The sequence below is a fragment of the Tenrec ecaudatus genome, chromosome 14, assembly GCF_050624435.1.
Source record: "Tenrec ecaudatus isolate mTenEca1 chromosome 14, mTenEca1.hap1, whole genome shotgun sequence".
NCBI lineage: Eukaryota > Metazoa > Chordata > Mammalia > Afrosoricida > Tenrecidae > Tenrec > Tenrec ecaudatus.
The window spans coordinates 39,460,673-39,488,071 of NC_134543.1; the positions used below are offsets into that span (position 1 = coordinate 39,460,673).

A 27,399-nucleotide genomic window follows, 5' to 3' on the forward strand; every position below is an offset into this window, starting at 1 on the left:
CCAGTCTTTCTCCCATGGAGCTATTGATGGTTTCTAAATGCTGACCTTGTGCATCGCAGCCCAACACGTAACCACTACACATTTCCTACCTATCATAGTCAGTTTGGCTTTACACGCTCATTCTGGGACATGTATAATCTCTGAAAAAGGTTTAATAACATATATAAATAAGAAATGCATGTAATAGCAGTAAGAATTAAAACAAAAATCTTATGCGTCACAACATATGATGAACTTCATAGAATAAAGACGTATTAGTCTTTCTTTAGTTTGTTTGCCTGAAATGGGGTCTACGTCATTTTTGTGCTAAGATTAGTCACCTCCTCTCAATATAGCCTCTCCTACGTGTCGCACCCTAGTAAAACTGCCTTATCCTACCCTCCCTCTGTCACAGCAACAACCAAATCATGAGTATGTGTTTATAGAATTCAAACTGATGCAGTAAAAATAAAATAAGAGAACGAGTGAAGTAGACACTCTCATAACAAAATTTAGAGTTTAACAAGTGAAAGGATTTGATGAAGAACACAAAGATGACTCTGAACTCGAGTCTATATAATGGAGGAAAAGCCATTACATTAAAAAAAGAAAAGTCAGAAAGAATAATACATTTTAGGAAAAGAAAATCAATTCCAATGTGGGCATGTTAAGAATGATGCTGAGCTTGACATGGTGTTTGAGCTGACAATCAATGGACATCTCGGGTTAGAAAGTGAAGCTCAGGCATTTATAATGTACGAGGCCACTTTAAAGGGTAGCTTCTAAAGGCAAAGAACAGGAAACATTCCAAGGAAAAGAATCTGGAGAAAGAAAAACATATAAGACAAACACTTGAGAAACAAGATGACCTTGGAACCGAAAAGAGGAGTAGCTAGAATCTACAGGAGAAATAGCTTTAAAAACTAAAAGGGCAAGGGAGAAAGAAAAAAGGTTCAGTGTCAAACATGAAGAACTGAGAAAATTAATTAAGACCGAAGAATGCCTTTGTTGCTATTTAGAATGCCACTGGTGGAAATAAGTCTAGTGAAAACGCAAGTAGTAAAACTACAGTAACAGGTATTCATTGTTTTCTCAGACTGCTGTCTAACAGAAGGGGGTCAGGTAGAAGAAGAAAGAAAAGGGGCTTTATTGTAAAGGCCATTGGATGGTAGGAGATAATAAAATAAAAATTGGAAAAGGAGTTAATAAGTGTATCTATGCAGTGCATTTGTGAAAACGGGAAACTATGTAAAGTGGAAAACTCTGAGAGAAGGGTAAAAAAATACTTCCCACTAAAAAGTGATAGAAATGCGGTAAGGCTGCACCCTTGTCAAAGGCAGAAAACTTGCCACACCTGGAAAAACAGAAAGGCCATCAAGTTCCTGCAATCACAGGTTTCTTGCACAAGTATATCATAACAGGTCTGAAAATTAAAACAAGTAGCCAGGAGAAACTCAAGAACAGATTTTTGACACCATATGAGAAAGGGCTTGGGAATTTAGAAACATGGAGAAAAGCAAAGCTAAAGACCCTTCTGTTATGTGCTCAAAATTTGTTTAATCTTTTCAAAAACGCAGCTAGTACGTGAAACAGCCTACACAGAGACCAGTATACTGTCTGAGACAAGTTCCTGTAAGAAACCAATTCGAGAAGAATTGCCAACCAATCTTAAGCAAGTATTTTAGAGATGGCCTTCTAATTGATGGCCCTTATTTTCTATTAACTCAATAGGTGCAGATTCTTTAGTTGACTTTATCTGATTATTATTCTACTATAAATAAGTAATAATACTGTTCTTGTCCATTGTTCCCATCTATTCTTTCAGATTACAAAAGTTTGCATCTTTCTTACTGCTTCCATGTGGTACTAGTCTTGCTTTGATATAGTGGTTCTCAACCTGTGGGTCATATCCCCTTTGGGGGTCGAACGACCCTTTCACAGGGGTCTCCCAATTCATCACAGTAGCAAAATGACAGTGATGAAGTAGCAACGAAAATAATTTGATGGTTGTGGCATCACCACAACATGAGGAATGAGTCACCACCACGTAAGGAACTGTATGAAAGGGTCGCAGCATTAGGACAGTTGACAACCACGTTTTGATAAAACATCAAAATAGTATTTAATTACTCAAGAAATCCTTAACAACTGTTTTTTGAGAGGTAACTGAGATAATTATGTAGAGAATAAAAGTTCTAAACTTAGAAATAGATGTATCTTTTTTTGGATGTATCTTCTGACACGTACAAAAGAAATGATAGCTACTCATTTAAGTTCTCTAGGAAAAATGAATAAATAAGGAGAGTCTTCAACATTTTGAAGCTTCAGAAGTTATAAAGTGTCATTTTTATTTTAAGTTGAAAATTTCCCAATTAAACATTTCACATGTGTGGAATTTATATCTATTACATATACAATGGGGATTGTTAAAATAAATATGACTGTATATATATTTTTTTAAACTAGTCACCTCAGAAAGCTCAACATTTATCCTTAGAACAGCTTTGGAATTCAAGTTTTGGAACTGCTTTAAAGCCTTAACCCAATCTTTAAAATATTGCCAAAAGTAACAAGTATTCATTCATAAAATATAGATAAGTTTGAACCGGAGGTCCATTTAGCTATTATAATAATGGTTCACCTAAATGAGAAACACCACTTTGAAACAAAAAAATGCTACTGCCAAGCATGAAACCACTTTTCTAATGCAGGTGGAATGGCAGCATCCTTAAGCTATATTTATAGCTACGTTCCTTCCTCCAGTGTCTGCTTTGTGGGTGGCTACTCATACATTCCAGTATGTTAGACAAAAACAAGAAGTTAAGTCACGTTATAGCCATTATTTTCTATCATTATGGCTAATACAGATTGCCTTGAAGACTTCAAAGTCTAATTATTGCATACCAGAAGTAGTTACAGCATTCTCATTTTTAATTTAACTAGTTTGTATTCAACAACTTATCTTTTCTTGTAGTGTATTGAAAATATCCATTATTCATCAGATATACCTGCTAATCGCCTACTCCTTTTACAGTTCTATTCCTGTTACAAACATTCACATATGTATAGACATACTACATTTACTTTCTAATTCCCTACTTATATATATTTGTTTTCCTAGTTTATCACCCATTAGCTTTGCCTCCTGATGAATCCTAAGGCCATATTCCCAACAGTTGCCATACATCTCACTTTGTTCTTAGAAAAACAGTCTAACTTCAAACTTGGTTGTCTTGAGCCCAATGTGGTTCAAATTTACACTAAAAACCGCCCCACACTCAACCTTCTACTTCCCAAACAAAAACTTAAAATTAAAAAACACTGCTTTTGTCTTATCTTCATAATCATACACAATTTCAATCATTTTTGAAACTCCACCGCAGAAAATGACTCAACTTTGTTTTCAATCTCTTCAGAAACCATGACATTAACTCAGCATTTAAGATTGTCCTCATCCTCATACACATGCACTCATCTTGACTCTTCGAGACTGCCCCAAATTGATCTATAATTGAAATACCTGTTAAGACCTACACAGAAAAAAATTTTAAGGAGAACAATTAAAGTGCATCATAGTTTAAAAATGTCTGTGAACATCTAACTAACTGTGAAAATTAGAATAAAAGAATATCAAAATATTCCATTTTATGGAAAAAGGAAAGGCCCAGAAATGAAAGGGCTGATTCAGGTTTACTCAGTAGATGGCACAGCCATCACCATATCTAAGTCTGATGATTCTGAATTCAAAGCTCTCACTTTATCCATCCCTTCAAACTACTAACAGGATTATGCTAGGTGAAAGAAGCCAGGTACAAAAGATTACATGTTGTATAATTCCATTAAATGTCAAATTTCTAAAAATAGAGACAAAGAGAAGATCAGTGATAGGCCAGGGCTAAGAGCAGAGATTGACGGCGACTGGTAAGAGAGAGCTTTTGGGGGTGATAAAAGCACTAAAGCTGGACTGTGATGAGTGCTAAACACCTACCTAAATTCTAAAACTTGAACTATAAATCGTATTATGTATAAATTATACCTCAATAAAACTATTACAATTTAATAATGAACTCGGGCTCTAGCTTTCAGCTCTAAGAGCGCTAAGGAAATTATATTATAAGGAGGATCACTAAAACACTCAAAGACACATAGGCACTGACATTGAACCAATTCAACTCCTGGCACTAAAACACTAAGTAGCTTTTTACCCTAACTTTGGATTGCTTTTTTTCCCCTCTCAGAATTGCCACCTTGCAACCCTACATTTTTCCATAGAAACAGAAAGTGACAGGAGGGAACAAGAGGGAAGCCTGCATGTGGTCCTATTAAAAAAATTCTTATTGCTGTTACGTGTCGTCAAGTTGATTATGTCTCAGGGCGACCCTACTCCCCACAGAATGAAACACCACCCAGCCCTCCACCATCCCTTGCAATTGTCCTAATGTCTGAGCCCTTCATCGCAGCCGCTGCGGAACTGTCTAGTGGAGGGCCTTCCTCTTCTTCACTTAGTTGTGAGGATTTCCTTTTGAGAAGAACTTGTATTACTGTAGGTAGGACTCAGTAAAACAAATACAGAGTAGCTCCTTCATCGGGTCTAGCAAATTATTCCAAAGCAGAATTTTGGCTTCTTTCCATTATAAACAATAATATGACTAGCTACCTGAGCGTCAGCTCTGACCCATGGCAGCCCGAGGTCTGGCACAGAACCGTGCTCAATGGCTGATTACTCCGAAGTAAATCACCAGAACTTTCTTTAGAAAACACTGGGTGAGCTCAAACTGACCAACCCTTGAAGAGCACCCTGGGACTCCTTAAATACACACTGTTGGTAGCCATAGAGTAGATTCAGACTCATGGCAATCCCATGTGTGTCCAGGAGAACTGCCCATGGAGTTGTTAAGCCTGTGAATTTCTATAAGCACCCCACGCTAATCAATAGCGCCACTGGAGCATCCAGGGCTGTGACTTTTCTTTTTGAGAAACCTCTAGGTATATTCTAATTGCAAATGATTTGCAATAATCAAAGTCCTGGCAACATAGTGGGTATGTGTTGGGCTGCCAACTGCCAGGTCAGCAGTTCTAAACCACCAGCCACTCCACAGAAGAAAGATGAGGCTTCCTACTCTCAGTAAAATTTAGTCTCCACCGGGGCGAAACACTAAGAGTGTGCAACAGAGCAGCAAGGGGAGCAAAGGAATGAATACCAAAAATAAACTGTGGGGCCAGGGTGTGGCATCCAATCAGACTCAACTAGAAAACACTCCTAAAGGTCAACAAACAGACCTTGAACTATTTTTTTGTCGTTGTAGTTGTTTTTTATTTTGTTGCTTTGTTTTGCTGTCTTATTTTTATGCTTACTATTGTTTCTGCATGTCTATCAAGATAAGATAGGTGGGATAAACAATCCAGAGGTGAAAACAACAGACCAATGGTTGGGGTGGGGGGATGAACAGAGGAGAGGGGGAGGTGAGAAAAAGTAAGTGGATGTTAACAAACCCAGGGACAAGGGAATAACAAGTGACCCAAAATCAATGGTGAGGAGGATATAGGTTGCCTGGTAGGGCTTGATCAAGGGCAATGTAACCGAGAGGAATTATGGAAACCTGAATGAAGGCCGAAGGGTAAAGTAAAAGGAAATAGAGGAAAGAACTAGGAGGCAAAGGGCATTTACAGGAGTCTAAATACAAGCATGTACATATGTAAATACATTTATATATAATGATAGGGAAATAGATCTATGTACATATATTTATAGGTTTAATATTAAGGTAACAGATGAACACTGGGCCTCTACTCAAGTACTCTCTCAACGCAAGAACACTTTGTTCTAATAACCTGGCATCCCGTGATGCTCACCTTCCTGATGACAAAATGGGTGCATAAGCAATTGTGGTGAAGAAAGCTGATGGTGCCTGGCTATCAAAAGATAAAGCACCTGGGGTCTTAAAGGTTTGAAGATAAACAAGTGACCATCTAGCTCAGAAGCAATAAAGCCCACATGGAAGAAGTACACCAGCCTGTGTGACCACGAGGTGTCCATGGAATCAGGTATCAGGCATCAAAGACCCAGAACAAAAAAATCTTATCATTGTAAATAGGGGGGAGTGCAGAGTGGAGACCCAAAGCCCTTCTGTAGACAATTGAACATCCCCTTACAGAGGTATCACAAGGAAGAGAAGAGCCAGTCAGGGAGCAGTAGAGCACTGAGGAAATATACAACTTTCCTCTAGTTCTTAAATGCTTCCTCCACCCCCCACTATCATGGCCCCAACTCTACCTTATAAATCCGGCTAGATCAGAGCATGTACACAGGTACAGATAAGAACTGGAAGCACAGGGAACCCAGGAAAGACAAACCCTTAAAGACCGATATTGAGAGTAGCAAAGAGGGTCAGGGGATGGTTGGGGGGATAAAGGGAGAACCAATCACAATGATCGATATATAACCCCCTCCCTAGGGGACGGACAACAGAAAAGTGGGTGAAGGCAGACATCAGTCAGTGTAAAACATGAAAAAATAATAATTTATAAATTATCAAGGGTTTATGAGGGAGGGGGGAGGGAAGGGGAAAATGAGGAGCTGATACGAAGGGCTCAAGTAGAAAGAAAATGTTTTGGAAATGATGATGGCAACAAATGTACAAATGTGCTTGACACATGGATGGACGGATGGATGGTGATAAGAGTTGTATGAGCCCCCAAAAAATGATTTTTTTTAAAAGAAAGAAAAATTTAGTTTCAAAAACCCCCAGGATTGCCCTGCTTGATGCTGGACCTCATGAAGAGATCAGTGACAACATGGAGGCTGCAGCAGCAAAGTGTGGAGAACAAACGAGATGGTGCCTGGATATCAGAAAGAATAGCATCTGGGGTTTTAAAGGCTTGTTTTCAACCAAGCAGCCATCTAAGCAGTATCAACCAAGTCCACAAGAAGGAAGCACAGCAGCCTGTGTGATTCAAGGATTGTAAAGAAAAGAATTCTAATCTAAAGGAGGAACAGGCATCAAAGCTTAGTGAACACCTGATTTGCAGAAGGCTGTGGATGACAGTGGAAGTCCAAAATCCATTTGCAGGGTCCACACATGGATTCAGCCTCCGGAGAAGCCCCTCCGATCATAGTTGAGGGATGTGACTAGTACTGTTATCAGACAAAGGGCACTGTAAAATCAATTATGGCAGATGTCGTTAGGGAAAACTCATATTTTATCATTTGATCTCCTTTTAGACCAGTGGTTCTCAGCCTTCCTAATCCTGTGACCCTTGAATACAGTTCCTCATGTTGCGGTGACCCTAAACCATACAATTATTTTCGTTGCTACTTTATCACAGGGGTTGCGACCCACAGGTTGAGAACTGTTGTTTTAGACCCATATTAAAGCTGTTTCGGTGTTTTTAAAAAGTGAAGGGAAATCCATGTGGATTAAGCCCCTGAGGAATCCCCTCTGACCGTGGACCAGGGATGTGAACAGCCTTCTAACATGCAGATCGCATTGGAAAGGACTGTTGAAGATGCAGTGAGCTTAAAATTTAGCACCCTATTAGTTGATCTTCCTTGTGATCCATTTAAATTTGCTCTAGTTTTTCATATTTTCTGTTTTTCTATTTATTATTCGTGTGAAATCTTTTGTGGTTGCTATTGTTTTTTAATGCTTTTCTGTGTATGAAATCCAGGATAGGTAAATCTATAGGGACAGTAATAGGTCCCTTGAGGGGGTATGACAGGGGAAGTTGGGGGGAAATGGATAGCTAATAAGTATAAGACGAAGAAAACATTCTAAAACAGGTTACGATGACTATACCACGCTTCTTGATGTAACTAAACTATTGGATTGTATGATATGTAGATCATTTTCCAATAAAACTGTTGGGGGCTGGGGGGAACCCAGGAGCAGTTCCACTCGGTCCTACTGGGCTGTTAGGAGTCGGACTCAACTCAGTGGCAGTGATTTTGCTGTTTATTAACCATTTGCACCAGTGAGAACCCCTTAAATACTGCACTCTTTTATTAGTCATTCCTAATTGAACATTAGCAGATTTTATAGTTTATTTTGTGTTACATTCTTCTTGTCCGCTATCAAGTGGATTCTAGCTCATAAGACACATACGAAACAGTCCCACAGGGTTTTCTAGTAGAACTTCCCCCGCAGGATTTGCTAGTCTGTATGGGAGCAACTGAGCACGTCTTTTCTCCTTTAGGGCTGCTGGCAGCTTTGAACTGCTAGTCTTTCAGTTAGCAGCCAAGTACTTACCTACGATGCCACCAGCGCTCCTCGGTCCATCCTTAGTAGGTATATATTTCTTCAGTTAACCCTGCATTAAGACCACAGTAATCTTTTGGTTACCTACAAACTATACATAGCATTCTCTCTCATTCTATGAAATTTATAAAACACGAGAGGTAATAAGCTGCTACTTCTGAAGTACAGCCTGTGGCTGTTGATGATTCTGTCCTGTGGAGGTCCTGCAGGTCACAGTAGAAATGCCCCACAGGGTTTTCAAGGCTGTAATCTTTACAGGAAAGTAGAGGGGCATCTAAAAGGAGGACGACCTCAGTGTAACAGGAGATACACCAATGGGCTCAAACACAGAATGATTATCAGGAAGTGCAGGCCTGAGCCGTGGTTTGCTCTGTGGTACACAGGACAACCATGAGTTAGAATTGACTCAATTATCACTATCTTTTTTTTGAGGGGGGTGTAGTTATTTTAATAGTTTGGTTAACATATAATGCATATATAATACAATAGTTCAAGCATATTTTAAAGTTTAGAAATCATCACCGCAATCAATGTTAGTGCAGATTTTTCTTTCTTATACTCATTGTTACTAGCTCCTCATTTCCCCAAACTCCCCTGCCTTACCTCTCAGTAACGATTCGTCTAGCTACTGTCTCTATAACTATCCTAGATTTTATATACAGGAAAACATACAGAGAAAAAAACCCAACAACAATACTGAAACAAACCCAAGACAAAGCTCAACCAAAAAGAGGGCAGAAAATATTAAAGATTAGAACAAATTTAAAGTGGGTCAAAAGGGAGGTCGAGTGATACGGTATGAAATTTTAACCTAACTACATCTGCAAGCACTCACTTTCCAATGTGTTCAAAAACAACAAGCCTTTACAAAAGTAACTCACATTTTCTCACAGATGACTGGTGGGTTAGCAGGTAAGCACTTTACCAACTTCTTGCCAGGGCTCCTCTTTCTAATGTTTTCTCCTTAGAAGAGGAAACTTTCTTGATGGTTTCAACTCAAAGACACCCTATAGAATAACAGTGGATCTGCCCAGAGACTTTCTGGGAAGCTAAAAGTCCTCATAAAAGCAAATCGTCTCATCTTTCTTCCACATAACAGTTGGTGGGTGTGAACCATTGACCTTTTGGTTAACAGCCCAAAGCTTAATCCAGTGTGACACTAGAGTTCCTTTTCTGAAGATCTAAACTTTTATTAGGTCAAAACCTCTCTGAAGTTTAAAAATAAAGTTTTATGCATTAACTGTTTTAATTAGTTGAGGTCCAAATATCTATAATTTACCAGAGATGGCACTCAAGATTACACAAGAAAGCTAAATTTCTCACATTGCTGAGGCTCACTTTACCAAAGATAAGAAAGAACCTTTGACCTTCAAGAATTTCAACTACTATCTTTCTAAGCCCTAGAGTTACATTAAACTTTAGAGAGAAAAATCAAAAGTTATAAAAAGAAAGCAAATTGTTTATGTGGTTTAGCCTCTAATTTTAAAGAAGAGGTTTTCTCAATTTTATAATCTTTTGACATTTGGTAACTGAATACATTAAGTACTTATTCAAAGAACACAAGACTTAAAAATTATAACACAATCTCTACTGATGATATTTCTCCTTCAGATGCAGGTATAGGCTGGAGAATGAATCAGTCAGATTCCAAATGATTATGGCCTTAATCATCAAACACACACATTTACCTTATGAACTTTTAACAATGAATGACTCAAACTTGGAAATAGTATTGCCTACAGTGGAGAAAATTGCTATTATTATAGTTTAATAATTCTATAAATGAATGTTTTTACATGTTACTAAATGATATACACAAACCAGGTAAAAAGATATCCTATAATTATTTGTAGTCAGATACTCTAAAACAGAAAATTGCCTGCTCACACCTTATACATACAATCTCCTTCCCCTTTAAGTGGCTTCAGGGACTCTCAGTAGATCCCCATGGGCTAAAATACATGAGGAAAAAACACCATATTTGATCAATTCTAGGAACAGTCATGACGTGACAAATGATGTTAAGTGCCGTAAAGGCAGTTATGACCTACGCAACTTTATGATCAACAGAACACATTGCCTAGTCCTGTGGTGGTTACACATTGGTCCACATGTTCGGTGGTTTGAAATCACTAGCAGCTCCTTGGGAGAAAGACTGGACTTTCTACTTCCATAAACAGCGTTTTGGAAACCCACAGGGTGTGATGAGGGGTCAGCACTGACTCGATGTCAGTGAGTTCGGCTTCTTTTGGTATCATCTCCACAACGGTTGCCATGTCTGATTATCCCTTTGTTGCAGACACTGTGTCAATCCACCACTGAGGATCTTCCTTTTTGCCACTGACTCCCTACATTAGCAAGCATGATATGTTTCTCCAAAGACTGACTGGTCTTTTCTCCTAAAACGAGGTAACTCCCCACCCCAAAAATGGAATTGCGCTGGGTGGAGCGGAGCTCTCATAGAACGTGTTTTTCCTGCTAGGCGAGCATCAAGCAATTCTCTGAGTTGGTGCACACTGTGGCATCGCCTGGGAACGTTCTCTCTGCTCACAGTGGACTTTTTCGTAAAAGCTGTTTCGCTCAAATCTCGTTTTTTTTTTGTTTGTTTTTTTTTTGTGATGGCCAATTTAAGAGAACAGTGTGAGGCTGTGAAATTTTGTTTCCTGCTTGGGAAAAACACCACAGAAACTGTTGTGATGTTGAACACACTTTACAAGGGCAGTGTTATAGGAAAAACTCAAGTGTATGAGTGGTTTTCTCCTTTCGAAAAAGGTGAAATGGCGACTGATACAAACCTCGCTCTGGACATCAACTTCCCAAACAGACAAAAATGTCGACTCATAGTGCACTTGGAGTTCATTCCACCAGGTCAGACTGCTCATCAAAATTCCTATTTAGAGGTTCTGAAAAGGTAAGTGTAACAGTGTGTGACAAAAAGGCTTGATTTGTGGCAGACAGGAGACTGGTTTTGCCACCACAACAATGCACCTACTCATGCAGCCATCTCAGTGTGCCAGCTTTGGGCAAAAAACTGCATGCCTCTCTTGCCCCACACACCTTACTCACCTGACCTTGTTTAATGCGGCTTCTTTTTGTTTCCTCAAATGCAGAGGGACATGAAAGGACAGTGATTTGATGACACCGAAGAGGTGAAGAAAAAAAACAAGGGAGGTGCTGTGAGCCATCCAAACAAATGAGTTTGAAAAATGTTTCCAAGAATGGAATCGCTGATTTGACAGATGTATTAAGGGTAATGAAGAGTACTTCATTACCCTTCATAAGATTGTTTTGTAAGAAAATTTAAATACATAGCTTTGAAAAAAATTTTTTGGGTACCCCTTCATATATATATATATATATTCTATGAAAGAAAGAACTCAATGGGGCTGCTTTGTTTTTCTGAGTCTCCCAAGCTTTCCTCCTGCAACAGTGAGGTCTAGGCACATACATGAATCCCTTCCAGTTGGTTGGTCAGGAAGCTCTGTCTTCCAAATGTCTTGGCACAGAGAAGCACGCACTTGCAGTATTGTTGAAACAGATCAACTGTTACCGGTCACTTCCTAGAACCTTGCTTCTTGCTTCATTCATTGCAGCTTGACTTCTCCCTTCAGGACCACGGGTTCTCAATTATGTGCTGCCTCCTAAAATGATTGAAGAACCTTGAACGATTCAATTTGGCAGTGACTCTGTGTATTGCTCCCATCTTCTTTGGTACGTCCTCTAGCGGTTAGTAGTAATACACATTGAATCGATATCCTGAAGTCCCAGGTCCGAGGTTTTCTTCAGTTACTTCAGCATGTTCTTCTCGCTGGGATTTCTAACTCGAGATTGGTGTATATTTCACTATAGCCCTTTCCCTTCTTGAGCTGCTCACTGAAACCCTTTCAGCAGTCCTTTTGCTTCACCATTGTTCCCATTCCCTTTAGCTAGTCTACATTCAAGAGCAAATTCTGAGTCTGTTCTAACATCTATTTTGCTCTTTTCTTGCTTTCCTATCTTTTCAATGACCCTTTGCTTTTTTATGTATTATGATCTGGACTGGGCTGGGATGTTTTCTCAATATTCAATTTCTCTTATATATAAAACCCTTTCTTACGCACATATGCGTGTCCATGGATTTGTTTCTCTAGTCTACCCAGACTAACACACAGCCCAACATTTAACCCAATCGGCCTGTAGTTGCTGATTATGGTACTTACAATGGTATTTCTGTTTAATAAGTCATTGGTCTTGCATAATTTTATCATGTGATTTCCAGTGTCATTTCCATAACCAATACCATCTTTTCTAACAGCTGATCCTTCTTCACTTCCAATTTCTGCATTCCTACCACCAGTAATTATCAATACATCTTTTTTTTTAACTTTTCTTTTTAATCATTTTATTGGGGGTTCATACAACTCTTATCACAATCCATACATCCATCCATTGTGTCAGGCACATTTGTACATATGTTGCCATCACCATTCAAAACATTTGCTTTCTGTTTGGGCCCTTGGTACTAGCTCATTTTATCCCCTCCCTCCCTACACCCCTCTCCCTCAGGAACCCTTGAAAATTTATAAATTATTATTATTTTGTCATATCTTACACTGTTTGATGTCTCCCTTCACCCACTTTTCTGTTGTCCAATACATCTTTTTTTAAGCTTACTTTTAAATCCTTACTGAATTAGATCAAGGTTTGCAGAGCAGAGCAGTTTTCTATCCAACAATTCATACACATTGTTTCGCGTTAGTGGTAGCAACCTCCACCATATCGATGCAACTTGACTGCAGATCAGCAGTTTGAAAGCACTAGCTGCTTTGTGGGATAGAGATACTTTCTACTCCTGTAAAGATTTCCCACCTCAGAAACCCACAGGGTCAGCTCTACTCTGCCCTGTAAGGTTGCTATGGGTCTGAGCAGACTGGAGTGCGTGAGTTTGGTTTGAGTCATCTATACACAATTGAAAGCTACTAGGAAACATCCATGCTAACTGCCCACCCCTTTGTTATTCTACCTGCTGCCAAGGTCTACTTTGCAGAAGAAATCATTTCAAATTATGTAGCTTTCTTCTGGTAGTTACTACTATTGGTTTATATAAACCCAAAGAACCCACTGCCATTAAGTCAATTCTGACTCAGTGTGAACCTATATATAAGGTTTCTGAGGTTGTAAAGCTTAACGGGAGCCAACAGTCTCATCCATGGGTAGGCTGATGGATTTGAATGACCAACTTTGCAGAAGTTGTCCAAGTATATACTTATTTGTTTATAGCATGAATTAAATGCAAATTTTTGGTTAAAAGTTAATTAAATGTAGATAACTGAGTACTTCAATGTCAGCACTAGGTTTCTTAAAGGAAAACCTCAATGAAATTGAGCTATGCTTTCTAAAAAGAGTGTAAGAGTAGGGTGTGATGAGGGGTCAGCACTGACTCGATGTCAGTGAGTTTGGCTTCTTTTGGTACCGTCTCCACAACAGTTGCCATGTCTGATTATCCCTTTGTTGCAGACACTGTGTCAATCCACCACTGAGGATCTTCCTTTTTGCCATTGACTCCCTACGTTAGCAAGCATGATATGTTTCGCCAAAGACCACCACTACCATTAAGTTGATTCTGACCCATAGCAATCCTATAGGAGAGTAGAACTGCCCCTTTGAGTTTCCAAGCTGCAAATCTTCATGGAAGCAGATAGCCTCATCTCTCTTGCAAGAAACAGCTGGTAGATTCAAACTGTTGACCTTAAGATTAGCAGCCTAACCTTATAGTGTCATCTATGGCATAAACCCATGGGTCTGAACTGATCTCCTTTAAAAAGAAACTGGACAATATAAAATTTGTATGAATGTTACATGCAATATTATTCAAGAGATGGATATAAACCCAGTAGATAAAAAATAAAAACCTATCCCAAGTTAGTAATAAATTCATTTTATTAGTTTGATATACTAATTATTCCAAAAAAAGGAAGCTGTGGGACAATAAAGGGGAATTGGGAAGAGGGAAGAATGTAGGTAGAGGAGTAAATCAAAGGGAGAAAGTAAATTTGAGACTGAAGACTAATCTGTTAGAAAAGTCAGGACACACACATCTTAAAATTCTTCTGTTGAAAATTAAGAAAATGTTGGGTTTTTTCCTTTTAAATCAGTTGTATATACCACCATTAGTCAGCAACCAAACACAATACCTCCAAGGTGATTCTGAGTCACAACAACACTGCGGGCCAGAGCAGAACGGTGTCTGAGTTCCTGAGACTGCAAATCTGTACAGGAACAGAAAGCCCTATCTTTCTACCAGAGAACAACTGGTGGGTTCGTACTGTTTCCCTTACAGTTAGAAACCCAACAAATACTCCACTCTAATCCCCCCAGGGCTCCTGTCCTTCTCATTTCAAACAAGACTCACTGCCATGGAGCAGATTTCAACTCACAGGGAGATGCAAATACCCACTAAAGTGATCTCCACAGAGAGATCACTTCATACCCACAAAAATGGTTGTCATAATTAATAAATAAATAGATAGATAGATAAATAAATAGATAGATAGATAAATGGAAATAAAATAACAGGCATTGATGAGGATGTAAAGAAATAAGAACATTCATCCATTGTTGGTGGGTAGAATGCCCATTCATTATAAAATGGTACAATCACCATGGAAAACAGACCACAGTGGTTCTTCAAAGAGTTAGACACAGAATTACTATATGACACTCAGGAATTCTAATCCCAGGCATACCCAAAGAATTAAAAACAAGATATATCTGCTCATTCCAGGGCTCACTGCAGGGCTGTTTACAGTAGCCAAAAGATGGAAGCAATTTAAATGTCCACTAAGAGACAAATGAATAAATTAAATGTGTTTCATATAGACAATGGACTATAACTCAGTCATAAAGAGAAATGAAGCCTTGATACATACATCACAGACCCTAAGTAAAATCGGTCAGTCACAAAGAGACAAATATTGTATGATTCTAATTGAATGAAATGTGTAGGATAGGCAAGTTTATAGAAACTAGGGTTTATTCACAGTTACCAAGGGCAGGCCGAATGGGGGAGGTAGGGTAGAATAGTGAACTTCTTTGAAAAGTAATGGAGAATTTGAACATAGATAATGGTAATGGTTGGACAACATGATGCACATAAATGAATTGTACACGGAGGAATGTTGAAATGGCAAGTGATTTGTTACATATCTATTTACCCCAATTTAAAAATTAAGAATTTTAAAACCATTCTCATCATCTAGCCTAGGAATTTCACTTCACGAAGTATAAAAGAAATAGAGATGTTAAGAATTTTACCTGCAAAATGTTTGTGACAATGATATTTATAATAACTTACAAGAGGATGATCTTGTCAATATAGCAAATATCTACTATATACCTACTTATTTAGCAAGACTCTTCTATGTATTTGGCATATATCAATGAACAAAGCACACAGATTCCCTGATCTCCTGGCATCTGCATTTCAGCAAGGGGAGATACAAGTAAATCTTAAATACAATCAGTTGTAAATATTTTTACTTTAAACTTTTAATTGATGAATCATAAACTAAGTCAAAAACAATTTAAACTACAAACAGTGAGGAGAATCATGAGAATCCTTTGTTGCTCCTCCAAGTTGACTGTTGACTACAAGTCAACTCTGATGACAAAGTATGACTGTGCTGGGTAGGATTTTCAATGGCTAATTGGCCTCAAGCAGATCAGCGACAGGTCTTTCTTCCAAGAAACCTTGAGGTGACTCAAACCAACGACCTTGGGGCTAGGCGTCAGTGTTTACAATTTGCAACATCAAGAAATTCAAGAGTTGACTACAGGAGACCTGATATCTCATCTGAACCAGTACGGATAAAGAGTATGAAACTAGTATAATAGTAATACTTTTCATTTCAAAGTTGTGGAGGCTCTAAATTTTATTGTACTTTTATGTAAAGGAACTCATCTAAATGTTTATTTTTATATTTACTCTTGTGACAACAAAACAGAATAAAATGATTTTATCTTTATAAAGGTGCTATATTTAATTTAAACTATGAGATTTACAAAATGCAGTTCATAATACCATATCAAAATTAGCTTTCATTAAATGGTCAAAATTTTTAAATTCTTAATATATGTTATAAAATTTGTTTTTTATAGCTTGAAATCCTTCAAAATAAGCCTCCAACTTGTGTTCTTCACAGATATTGCCATTCCTTTAAAATAATCTAATGTTTTAATCTTATCATCATTGAGATTCTATTTACATATTAAAGAGCTATGGAAAGCAAACCGTCAAACTACTATCCTCAAAGCACTGAATAGTCTCATGGTTTAAATATATACATCATTATCAATTTCCAGGCCTGAATTTGAAGAATATGTGAACTGTCAGAAAGTAAATTAACATACCTGACTGATTACAGCTTAGAAATCTAAATAACGTATCAAGGACAACAACATAACTGCTTCACAATCACAAGTACAAAAGGATCCATGTGTAAATGAGCTGGACCTCTGTGTTATATTGCAGGAGGCACCTTTAAGAAGTGACCTTGGAATCCTACACTCCAGATGTCTGCAGGGTCCATATTTCATTATTCAAAGCATCTCTATTTTTTGACAAATCCCTAGCTTCCTACACAATTCATACCTTTGCCCAGAGAAGACTATTCTTGATGCTATTTTTTAAGGTTTATTCATAAAGAACAAATTTATGAGCAGACAACATGCACAACGATCAAGGATGTGCTCTTTCCCTTCTGGATCTGTCTGTTACACTGAACAAGGAGGTTACTATCACATACTAGGCTTTGGTATACACTTTCAGAGATGTTCCGTGAAAAGTTCAATAAATAAAGCTTTTGCTGTCCATTATTCCAGATTTTTTTTAAATCTATTCATTTGTAATATAACTTAGTATATATAGATATCTTCGATTCCCCTCTTTAAATTAAAAAAATTGTTTCTCCTGCGCATAACAAATCTGGTTTTAGGTGTTTCAAAAGTTCAAATACATACAAAGCTATACTTTGCTTTGGCACTAGCTCCCCCTCCAGACCAACCTACTAATATAACTACATTTAATAAAATAAACAAGTAGGATAAAAACATAAGTTTTTCAAGCCATAGCACAAGTCGCCACTTGCAAGATATATTCAAATTCCTTAGAAAGAGTGGTTAAATTTTGGAACAAAGCACTGCAGTATGTAATCAGAGCTTTTTTTTCCATTCCAAACATTTCAAATCGAGTTCATTTGTAGAATAAAAACTTCAAGAGACGTTTTAGCTAAAATCAAGAATATCCTAAAATGTAGCCTATACGGTGTCATATTTTACAGAAATGAATTCAAGGCATTATTCTAACAAGTGACAATATGACACTCCATGTCAATTCACTACTTGATCAAAGACACATTTTTGCGTCGGTTTCTGCGATCTATGCAAGTTTCATTCCAGCTGTTCAGCATTTCAAGTAGAATCTCAATTTATAAAGCAGCAAAAGGGAAATGCATGCCTTTAACCAGCCTTCCATGTTCCTTATCACCTATTCATTTCTAAATACCTACATTTTGATGTGCTAAGCCTGTAAAATCAACATCTCACATATTTGGATTCCCACCTTATCCTTACCATTGTAGCATTTTTAAATCAAATAACCAAAACTAGATAGATAGATAGATAGATAGATAGATAGATAGATAGATAGATAGATAGATAGATAGATAGATAATGGTAGATAGATAAATTATAGATAGAGACACATATAAACCTTCTATCTTACAGTATATCACACAAGGTTAGAAATGCAAAGGGCCTTATAATTCAGCGTAGACTCTTTTTTTAAGGTAGACTGCAACTATACAAATTATTTCAGTTTTGAAGTGCTTAAGTCCCAAAAAAATGCTTTCTATATGATGCGTCATTTTAAACCTAAAATTTTAAACCAACTGTTAATTAAAAGATAAACGTCCACTTTCATCCCAAGAATAACCGGGAAACACACACTCACAGTTCCTTAACAGTTCCTTAACAGAGCCAAGTCAAAATCAAGCCAGTTACTTGTGATGAGTTTAACACTGAGCTGATTTTGTAAAACTTTGGTTGAAATTTGTGCTGGGGAAACATGAGGTTTGGAGTTTTACCTACTGGATATTCTGTCTTCGATTAGTTTAAGTAGACCATCAATGAATGCAAACATAAATAAGAAGGAAAATTGTGTGTGTGTGTGTGTGTGTGTGTGTGTGTGTGTGTGTGTGTGTGTACACACATACCCCCGGTTCTTATCCAGGGCCTCACATCTCAGAGGCTAATAATACACAGCAAAACGCTAACAGCTCACCAAGGATAAACCCTAACCATGCCATCGCCATTTAACTTGAACACGTCGCGTCTCCGACGTGCAGGGGCTGAAGGTGGCAATCCCCCAGCGAGGGCAGAGCAGGTGCTGCACGCGGCAGCCCACTCTCTCAGGCAGGACAATCCTCCTGCAACTAATAGCCGCGGACTCGTTCCACCTTCCCAAGTAAGTTCAGCTCCTCGCGAGCCGCCCGGTCATCCTTCCCACCGCAAACGGCAGAGCGCGGCGCTCCCGCGGGGAACTGCCCCGCCTCGGCCCCGGGCCGGGGCGATCTTTGTGGCGCCCGCGCCCTGCCGCTGGCCTCGAGCCCCGCTCGGCCGCCCCGTCCCTCCGCCCGCCGCCGAGGCTCCAGGACCGAGTTCCGAGGCTCGGGAAGGTGGGTGCAGGGGCGCCCGGAGGGCCACCTCCCAGCCCGCTCCAGCCCTGCCCGCGGCCAGCTTCGGCCCCTTCCCGGAGCCGGGATGCGCGGCGCCGAGGGCAGCGACGGCGCGGCTCCGCGTCCCGGCAGGGGTGGCGCCCAGGCACCCGCCCGAGCGTCCCGGGGGCTCCCTCCCCACTTTCCCGGGCGCTGCCGGAGCAGCAGCAGCAGTTGCAGCAACAGGCCCGGGGGTCGCCTGGGGAGAGCAGCAGCGACAGCCCCTGTCACAGCCCCCGGCGCCTCCTCGGAGCCCGCGCCTGCCCAGCCCAAGACCCCGGGCGCGCGGGGGCCCGGCTTCCCAACGCCCTCTTACCGGAGCCTGGAGCAGAGGCGGCCGGTCGCCGCCGTCCCCGGTCGCCGCCGCCGGCGCCCTCCGCTGCAGCTGCCCCGCGTCGGGGGAGTGGGAGGGGTGGCGGGGCGGAGGATGCTACTCCGGACCGAAGGGAGAGGAAGAAGCGGAAACAGGAACCACCGCCGCCGCTTAACGGAGCCTTAGGCGCCACTGAGGGAGAGCGCGAGGCGGCGCGAGCCGGGCAGTCGCTGACAGCGCGAGACCGAGCGCGAGCCGGGTCCGGGGCGCGCGACCCCGAGCAGCGCCGGCCCCATTCCGCGAGGAGAGGAAGGGGACGGGTTGGCTGGGGGCTGGGAGGGAGCGGCGGGGGGCGGGGGCCTACGGCTGAGGGGACTGGGCTCCGCGGGTCGGCCGGAGAGAACGCGCGCACGCGCCGGAGCCACTCCGACAACGAGTGCGGGCGCGGAAACCTGGGCTCCGCCGGCGCGCGCGCGCGGATGGGGTCGCGCGCCCCTCCGCGTCCCAGGCGTCTGGGACCGAGTGCGCATGCGCCGGCCGCCACCACCTACGGCGACCCTGGCATGTGCCAAGGCTTCTCCCCGCCCCCTTCCTCGCTGCGCCCGCGGATTGAGTAGCTGCGGCATCCACCGCCCGGGCCAGCAGCGGGCCGCCACGGGGCAAGGGAGCGTTCCAGCCGCGCAGCAGCTGCGCGCGCGGCGCCGGCCCGCTCGCCAGCACCGCCGCCCTCTACCGTCTGCAGGCCGAAGCCTATGGGGGCGCGAGTTGCTAGGCTCCCCACTCCCGAGAGAGCCACCTCCCTGGAATGCTGTGTTCTGCAGACCGCCGGGCAACGGGCCGGTCCACGCCGGGCCAGCCCACGGCCCTAAGGAGCATAAGGACTGGGGATGTGAAGCCGGCTCCTTGCTGCTTTTCAGAGGTGGTCGCTGCAGCTGCTGCTGCTGCTGCTGCTGCTCAGGAAACCCTGCAGCCCACGTCCGGCCGGCTCGGCTGCAGCTTGCAACTGGATCGCCACCGGCAGCACCCCCACATGCGCCTCAACGAAGCCCTATTTCACGTCGTGAGTTTCCATAGTCTCTGAGAGAGAAAGATTCCCCCTGGAGGTCCTGGGCTGGATGCTTGGCCGCTACGCCGCGGTTACATGCCTGGCTGCTGCAGCTACTCCGAGGCGGAAGTTTATTCAGTAAGGGAAAGTGAACGGTGGAAGAGGGGGAGCAGAGGGGAGACTGTTCTCTGGGTGCATCCTACCCGCTCGGGCCCCAGGACCTCCTTGCGCCCGCGATGCAGAGCACTAGGTGGGTCGAGGGCTACCACCTCCCCTGGCCCTGACCTCAAGCGGGGCTGGAGACCCTAAGGACACAAAAGTCGTCGCGGGCCGAGTGGGGTGCCTCGACGGCCAATCAGAATCGCCAGCCGCGTGAGTGGAGTGCTGGTCGGCCAATCAGAGGGCTGAAAGATTAGCTTCCCGTGCGAACTCTCCATTGTAGCTTTTGTACCCAGATCCCTAGCCTGCGGCGCTGTGTGGTGGAAAAGTGAAGGGGTTCTCTAAAGACTGGGAATGAAAACATTGGAGTATTTTCAGGCAAATTTCTTGGACATTTATTCCAGAGCAAATAGGGAAGGTCTTTTAAATGCTAAGTATAAAAAGTATCACCAACTCTTCTGTCTAACAATATTCATATGCACAAAGCTTTTTCAGTGTCTTGTATGCCAGGGACTGTGTTACAGAGACACTAATAAAACACTGCTGATTCGAGAAGAAAAACAAAAGTGTCCGCAAGCAACTCAGTTTCCCCTGAAGAAGGTTTTCCTGAACTTTTTGACTGGTATCATAATCCAAATAGGCAATTCAGTATTTCAGTCATATCAAGAAGTTTTGTACAATCATTGCCATATCACTTTTAGAATATTTTATTATTAGCTTTCTATTCCCCACACACATACAACCTCCCCCACCATCTACAGTAGTTTTTATGATTGTTAAATCCTTATAAAAAAAGAGAGTTGGAGGGAAACTAAAGGGACTTATCCAGGGTCAAGCACACGCAAAAAGATGATCTTCTAGCCCAGTGCTGCCATTTTTCAGTGAGAGCATTCAGTGAGTGCATTCAGTGAGCACTGCCCTCTGAACTCATAAGCAGAGCAAGATCCTGCTATAAGGAGCACTCACTCTCCAGGGTGGTTGGCAATTAACAGAAATTTTAGGTTTATCTTGGAGCTTTGCTGGCTTAATAGGTTTTCTGTCAAATAATGTGTGTCTCTAGAAACACTCAGAAATGATTTCTTCAGCAATTCCTACTTCTGTTAAGTTAATGTACTTGTAGGCCTGTCACAGAAAACTATCGAAACCCTTCCCAGGCCAGGGTTTAGCTGCCACCCTAGAACTAGAAGGATCAGCTAAACAGCTGAAATTTGAGAACAAATCTTTAAGTTCCAGACCAATAACAAGTTTCTAGAAATTTCACTTGTGATCAATACTTAGCCTGTTTCTTCTCAGTGTAGACAGCAGTGTCCGTTTTAAAACACACCCATTTCTTTTACTGTCTCCAAAAGTGATAATTACTACAAATCTGCCTTTCTCTTGCCAGGTGGCGTTCCTGATAGAAAGTATGCTGCAGAATCTCTGACCACCACAAGGCCTCCTTATCAAAGATTGTTCTCCCATAAGCTTCAGATTCACAGCCTGCCAGCGAGCTCCCTTCCTCAACAAAATCTGTTACTTGCCTTTGCTTCTCAACTCTAATTTCTGATTTTGACTTAAACAAATCAGTATGTTTCCCCTTTTCTCCCACCCATCCCCCACCAAACTAGGCTCCGGAGGCCTTCTTGGCTCCCCACAGACATCAAGATTGGTCCTACTCACAAAAGAATGTACAGAAGATTCTCTGTCACCAGCTTCACTCATAAATTACATGACCTTGCCAGAACATTATTTTCTGTTACACAGCCTGGGTCAAACATTTACCATTCAATCAGAGCTTTGGGGACTTGAGGATAGGACAAGAAGGAGTCAACCCTTAGGCGAGGAGTCCTCAGACTTTTTAAACAGGGGACTAGTTCACTTTCCCTCAGACCCGTTGGAGGGCTGGACTATAGTTTTAAAAAAAAGCTATGAACAAATTCCTATGCACACTGCACATATCTTATTTTGAAGTAAAAAACAAAATGGGGCAAAAAAACCCGGCAGGTCAGCTAAATGTCCTGGGCGGGCCAGCGGGCTGTAGTTTGAGGACATGCCTGCCTTAGGCAATGGAAAAGATTAAGATGAAAGTAAAAGTGAGTATTTGACCATTTTGTTGGTTAAAGTTAATGAATTTGAATGCTGTATTTCCAAAGTTGTAAGCATTCATGTAGAAACTAATGAGACATCGACTACCATTTTATTAATGACTATACTCTGATGGTGCTGTGGAATGAGTGTTGAACTGTTAGCCACAAGGTTCAAACCCACCAGCCACACTCCAAGGGAGAAAAATGAGGCTATCCGCTCCCATAAGTATTTAAAGCCCTGAAAACAATCTATCGGGTTGCTATGAGTCAGAAGTCAACCCGATAGTAGTAGAGTCTGAGCTATAATAAAAATAATAGCTAAGGGGTAATGCTGCTGAGTACGAGGCCCTGTGCTACTCCATCATTTAATTCTGAAATCAACCATTTCAGGGAGTTGTATTATTATAGCAGCGAGAACCCAGGGGTTCCAGAATAGGATTGGGGAGGCTCCCAGAGAATTCTGCAGCAGCCACTGCCCTGTAGTAGACAACGTGTGCAATCTCTACTAATGTGTTCCAACAATTATCAGCCCTGGAAACATTCTCTTCACTGCCATGGAGTCAATGCTGGCTCACAGTGACCCCCTGTGGGTCTCTGAGACTGTAGCTGCGGCAATAGAAGGCCCGGGTGGTTTTGTATTGCAACCAAGCAGATCACAACCCAAACACTACACCAGGGACTTAGTGATGCTTCATCATTCTCATTTTTAAATTGTTGCTCTAGTTACATTTCACTTAGCAGTGGTTCTCAACCTTCCTAATGCCAAGACCCTCTAATACAGTTCCTCATGTTGTGGTGACCCCCAACCATTGAATTATTTTCATTGCTACTTCATAACTGTGAAAGGGCCGTGACCCACAGGTTGAGCACCGCTGACTTAGAGGATCCTGCTTTGTAGGAAGCTATCTAAAGGGCCGCACTGTAATTGCTACTGGCCAAAAGGTGTGACCTTGAGATAACATTTTATCCACTTGAGTTTTAGTTTTCTCACCTGTAAAATAAAGGCACTAGACTCGATAGATCTTGGTTGTTTGCCAGTTTTAAAACTATAAATCCAGCCAGCTTGACACACCATTGACAGTGACTTCAACAATGAAATATGGGGAAAGTCTAGTTTCACATCTAATAAATACTTTAACTCACTTTTGAGCCAAGTCCTTAAATAGAAACTATCTGTCTATACCCACTCATTAAAGAGCCAGTATCCGTCATTCTAATCTGAAGAATAAACTTAGTGATTTTAAAGGCTAATGAACTGTAACCAGACTGCTCCTCTATGGCTTGCCATCGTGGCTAAAAATTCTGCCTCATCCAGTGGGTTAAAGCATCCTATGGCTTCCATCATTGATTTCTTATTCAACAGCCAATTTTGTTTCTTCCTTAAAAATAGAATGCATTGTTTGTCTTTCAGGTAACCACCAACCACCACATACAGAAATAACCCAATTAGCCTGAGTCAATCAGTAAATAAATTCTCTCATTTTATTTATTTTTTTTTTGTAGCTCTCACTACCTCCTTCCTGGCACATAAATAGATTACACTCACACACAAACACACATATCTTACCACCCCCTCCCTTGCAATTTGACCGCGTGACAATGGGCTGTAGGTAGAAGTAATGTGTCTCTTCTCTTAAAGCAGGACACCTCCTTACACTTTTCACTCTTCCCCAAGGACAATGTGGAGGGCACATTGCCTGTCCCCTTCTAATCAGGTGGATAACATAGCTTGAGGAAGAAATAGCCCTTAGCCACTCAGGGCTATGTTTGACAGGGCTTATACTTTTCTAAATTATATACCCAAGTCATTAGAGTTCTACATTAGACTAGCCCAGGAAGAGTGAAAGGAAAAACTGTCAGTCAATTCTTTAGGTGGAGGATTGTCTTTTCTTCCAGGTCTAAACAAGTTGACCTGTGACCACAAATGTAACTGGTAGCAATGTTGTAGCCCCAAGAGGAACTAACCTTAAAATGAATTCAATATACTTAGATTAGCAAGCAGCGAGAGAGAGAAACCCTTGAAGAAATGGAGCGGCGAGGTCCCCAGGGAAAGCTGAAGGTGGACTTTGGGGCCAGGGCGTGGTACCCCAAGAGACTGGACTGAAAAACACTCCTAAAGGCCAACAAACGATCCTTGAACTAACTACAAGCTTTTCTTCCTTATTGTGTTTTATTTTGGTTTTTTTTTCTTGTCAATGGTTTGTTGTTTTGTTGTATATTGTTGCTTGGTTTTGCTCTGTCTTGTTTTTGTGCATGTTATTATCTCCACAGGTCTGTCTAAATAAGATAGACTGGATGAACAATCTGGAGGAGAAAACAATGGGACCAACAGTTTGGGGGACGGGGGGGGGGGGGGGAGGTAGTGGTGTTAACAAGCCCAGAGACAAGGAAACAACAAGTGATCCAAATCAGTGGTGAGGAGGGTTTAGGAGCCCTGGTAGGGCGTGATCAAGGGTAATGTAACCAAGAGGAGTTACTGAAGCACAAATGAAGACTGAGCATGATAGTGGGATGAGGAAATTCAAAGGAAATAGAGGGAAGAGTTAGGAGGCAAAGGGCATTTATAGAGATCTACATAAAGGCATGCACATATGCAAACATTTATATATGAGGATGGGGAGATAGATCTATATGCATATATTTATAGGTTTAGTATTAAGGTAGCAGAAGGACATTGGGCCTCCACTCAAGTACTCCCTCAATGCAAGAATAATTTCTTCTATTAAACTGGCATTCTGTGAGGCTCACCTTCCTGAAACAACCACTGAAGACAAAGCAGGTAAATAAGCAAATGTAGTAAAGAAAGCTGATGGTGCCTGGCTATAAAAAGATATAGCGTCTGGGGTCTTAAAGGCTTGAAGGTTAACAAGCAACCATCTAGCTCAGAAGCAACAAAGCCCACATGGAAGAAGCACACCAGCCTGTGCAATCATGAGGTGTCAAAGGGATCAGGTATCAGGCATCATCAGAACAAGAAATCTTATAGTGGATAAGGGGGGCAGTGTGGAGTGGAGATCCAAAGCCCATCTGTACACCACTGGACATCCCCTTACAGAAGGGTCTCTGGGAGGAGACAAGCCAGTCAGGGTGCGATGTAGCAACGATGAAACATACAATCTTCCTGTAGTTCCTAAATGCTTCCTTCTCCCCCACTATCATGATCCCACTCCTACCTTACAAATCTGGCTAGACCAGAGGATGTACACCTGTACAGATAGGTGTACACTGGGAATGCAGGGCAGATGATCCCTTCACCAGGAGTGTGAGTGGCGATACTAGGAGGGTAGAGGGAGGGTGGGTTGGAAAGGGTGAACCGATTACAAGGATCTACATGTGACCTCCTCCCTGGGTGACAGACAACAGAAAAGTGGGGGAAGGGAGACATCGGACAGGGCAAGATATGACAAAATAATAATTTATAAATTACCAAGGGTTCATGAGGGAGGCGGGAGTGGGAAGGGAGGGGGAAAATGAGGAGCTGATGCCAGGGGCTTAGGTGGAGAGCAAATGTTTTAAGAATGATGAGGGCAATGAATGTACAAATGTGCTTTACACAATTGATGTATGTATGGATTGTGATAAGAGTTGTATGAGCCCCTAATAAAATGGATTAAAAGAAAAACCCTTGAAGATAGATTTATCTGATGGTAAAACCAGTTCTAAAGCTACTTACTGTTCTATGGATAGTGTCAGATAATAGTTCTGTTTGTACTTCCATAAAACTCTAATCAGAAATTAAATCATATCTCTTTTATTTCAATACCTAACAGTTTGCTCAAGAATCAATCTAAAAAATATTGAATGAATGAGGGAAAAAATTACAATAGTTTGCATTCTCCCTTGAGAAATAAAAGAGCTCTGGTAGCATTATGAGTTTGGACTGCTAAGTTCAAGGTCAGTGGTTCAAACCCATCAGCCATTACAATGAAGAAAGATGAAGCTGCCTGTCCGCTTCCCTAAAACTCTGTATAATGTCGCTAAGAGTCCAAATTAACCCTAATAATTGCATCAAAATATCTATAGCTTCTAACTCAAGACAAGATAAATGTAGTTCACTTACTAGTTCAATGACCTTGAACAAGTTAATTAACCTCTCGGTTCTAGATTTTCTTGACCATTAGCTAGACGTCAACCTTTGTTTCATAGGATTCCCTTAGTAACCTTTCAGTAAATTCTTCATTTTGCCTAAGCAAATTCTAGGTGAGTTTATTTTGAGTGCAAAATATGTTAGCATACATAAAAATAAGAAACGGGAAAATCATTAACAGTTATTGCCTTTATTAATGGCCTCATAAAACCTGTCCTATGAGAAGTCGGCAGTGAGTTTGGATTTTGAGTTTTAATCCTGTAAGAGAGAACGCTCCAAAATGGGATCAAAGCCATGGACAAATAGTCCAGAATTATATCACATAAGGAATTATGGCTGGAAAGGCCATATTAATTGACTATCTCAAGTGAGGCTATCTGCTCCCATGGATTTATAGCTTCAGAAACCCTATGAGTTGGAATTGACTCTATGGCATTAGGATTGCTTATTGTTATTTTGGAGATGTTATAAATACTTGTTAGAGCAAGAAAAAGCCTTCCTGAAATCACCAAGGTTCCTGTATTTAGCTTTGCAGAAGCAAAAACTCTCTTAGGAATCCATCCAAGGGACTATGAGCTCCCAAAGAAAAAACTAACTCTCACCAAAATGACAAGAGTTTGAAACACCTGAATTTGTTCATTAATTTTCATTGCAACATAGACTGCAAGGGGATCAAGTAATTCATAGCCATTGGCTAGTGCGGGATCTTCTAGAGTTTCCCTAACAATGTAAACTCGTGGTTCA

At 41.3% G+C, this 27,399-nt stretch overlaps 2 protein-coding genes across 9 annotated transcripts in view; one reads left to right on the forward strand and one right to left on the reverse strand.

Moving 5' to 3' along the window:
• Positions 1-19,748, reverse strand: part of FUT8 (fucosyltransferase 8) — a 286,681-nt gene extending 266,933 nt beyond the window's left edge. For 4 of the 7 annotated variants that reach the window (XM_075532154.1, XM_075532149.1, XM_075532155.1 and 1 more), the window contains exon 1: positions 19,302-19,748. The gene's annotated coding sequence lies outside the window, so the exon portion shown is untranslated. Of the gene's footprint in view, positions 1-8,225; positions 8,287-19,301 lie in introns of all 7 variants that reach the window. The other 3 variants (XM_075532151.1, XM_075532153.1, XM_075532156.1) reach the window with 2 other exon arrangements.
• Positions 19,749-19,808: 60 nt separating this feature from the next.
• LOC142426523 (uncharacterized) lies at positions 19,809-26,169 on the forward strand. 2 transcript variants are annotated; one of them, XR_012779753.1, is made up of 2 exons: positions 19,809-20,481; positions 21,887-26,169. XR_012779753.1 is itself a non-coding variant. In XM_075532157.1 (2 exons), exons 1-2 carry the CDS (start codon positions 19,827-19,829, stop codon positions 22,039-22,041), a joined length of 687 nt encoding a protein of 228 aa, XP_075388272.1. In that variant the 5' UTR covers positions 19,809-19,826; the 3' UTR covers positions 22,042-26,169. The 2 variants fall into 2 exon arrangements, 1 of the variants encoding a protein (XP_075388272.1); XM_075532157.1 differs by having other exon boundaries at positions 19,809-20,358.
• Positions 26,170-27,399: the final 1,230 nt, after the last annotated feature.

Coding starts and splice junctions, on each gene's coding strand:
- LOC142426523 (XM_075532157.1), top strand. CDS start 19,827: ATGCGCCGGCCGCCACCACCTACGGCGACCCTGGCATGTGCCAAGGCT. Junction 20,359..21,886: donor ACGAAGCCCTATTTCACGTC/GTGAGTTTCCAT, acceptor TTCTCTTGCCAG/GTGGCGTTCCTGATAGAAAG.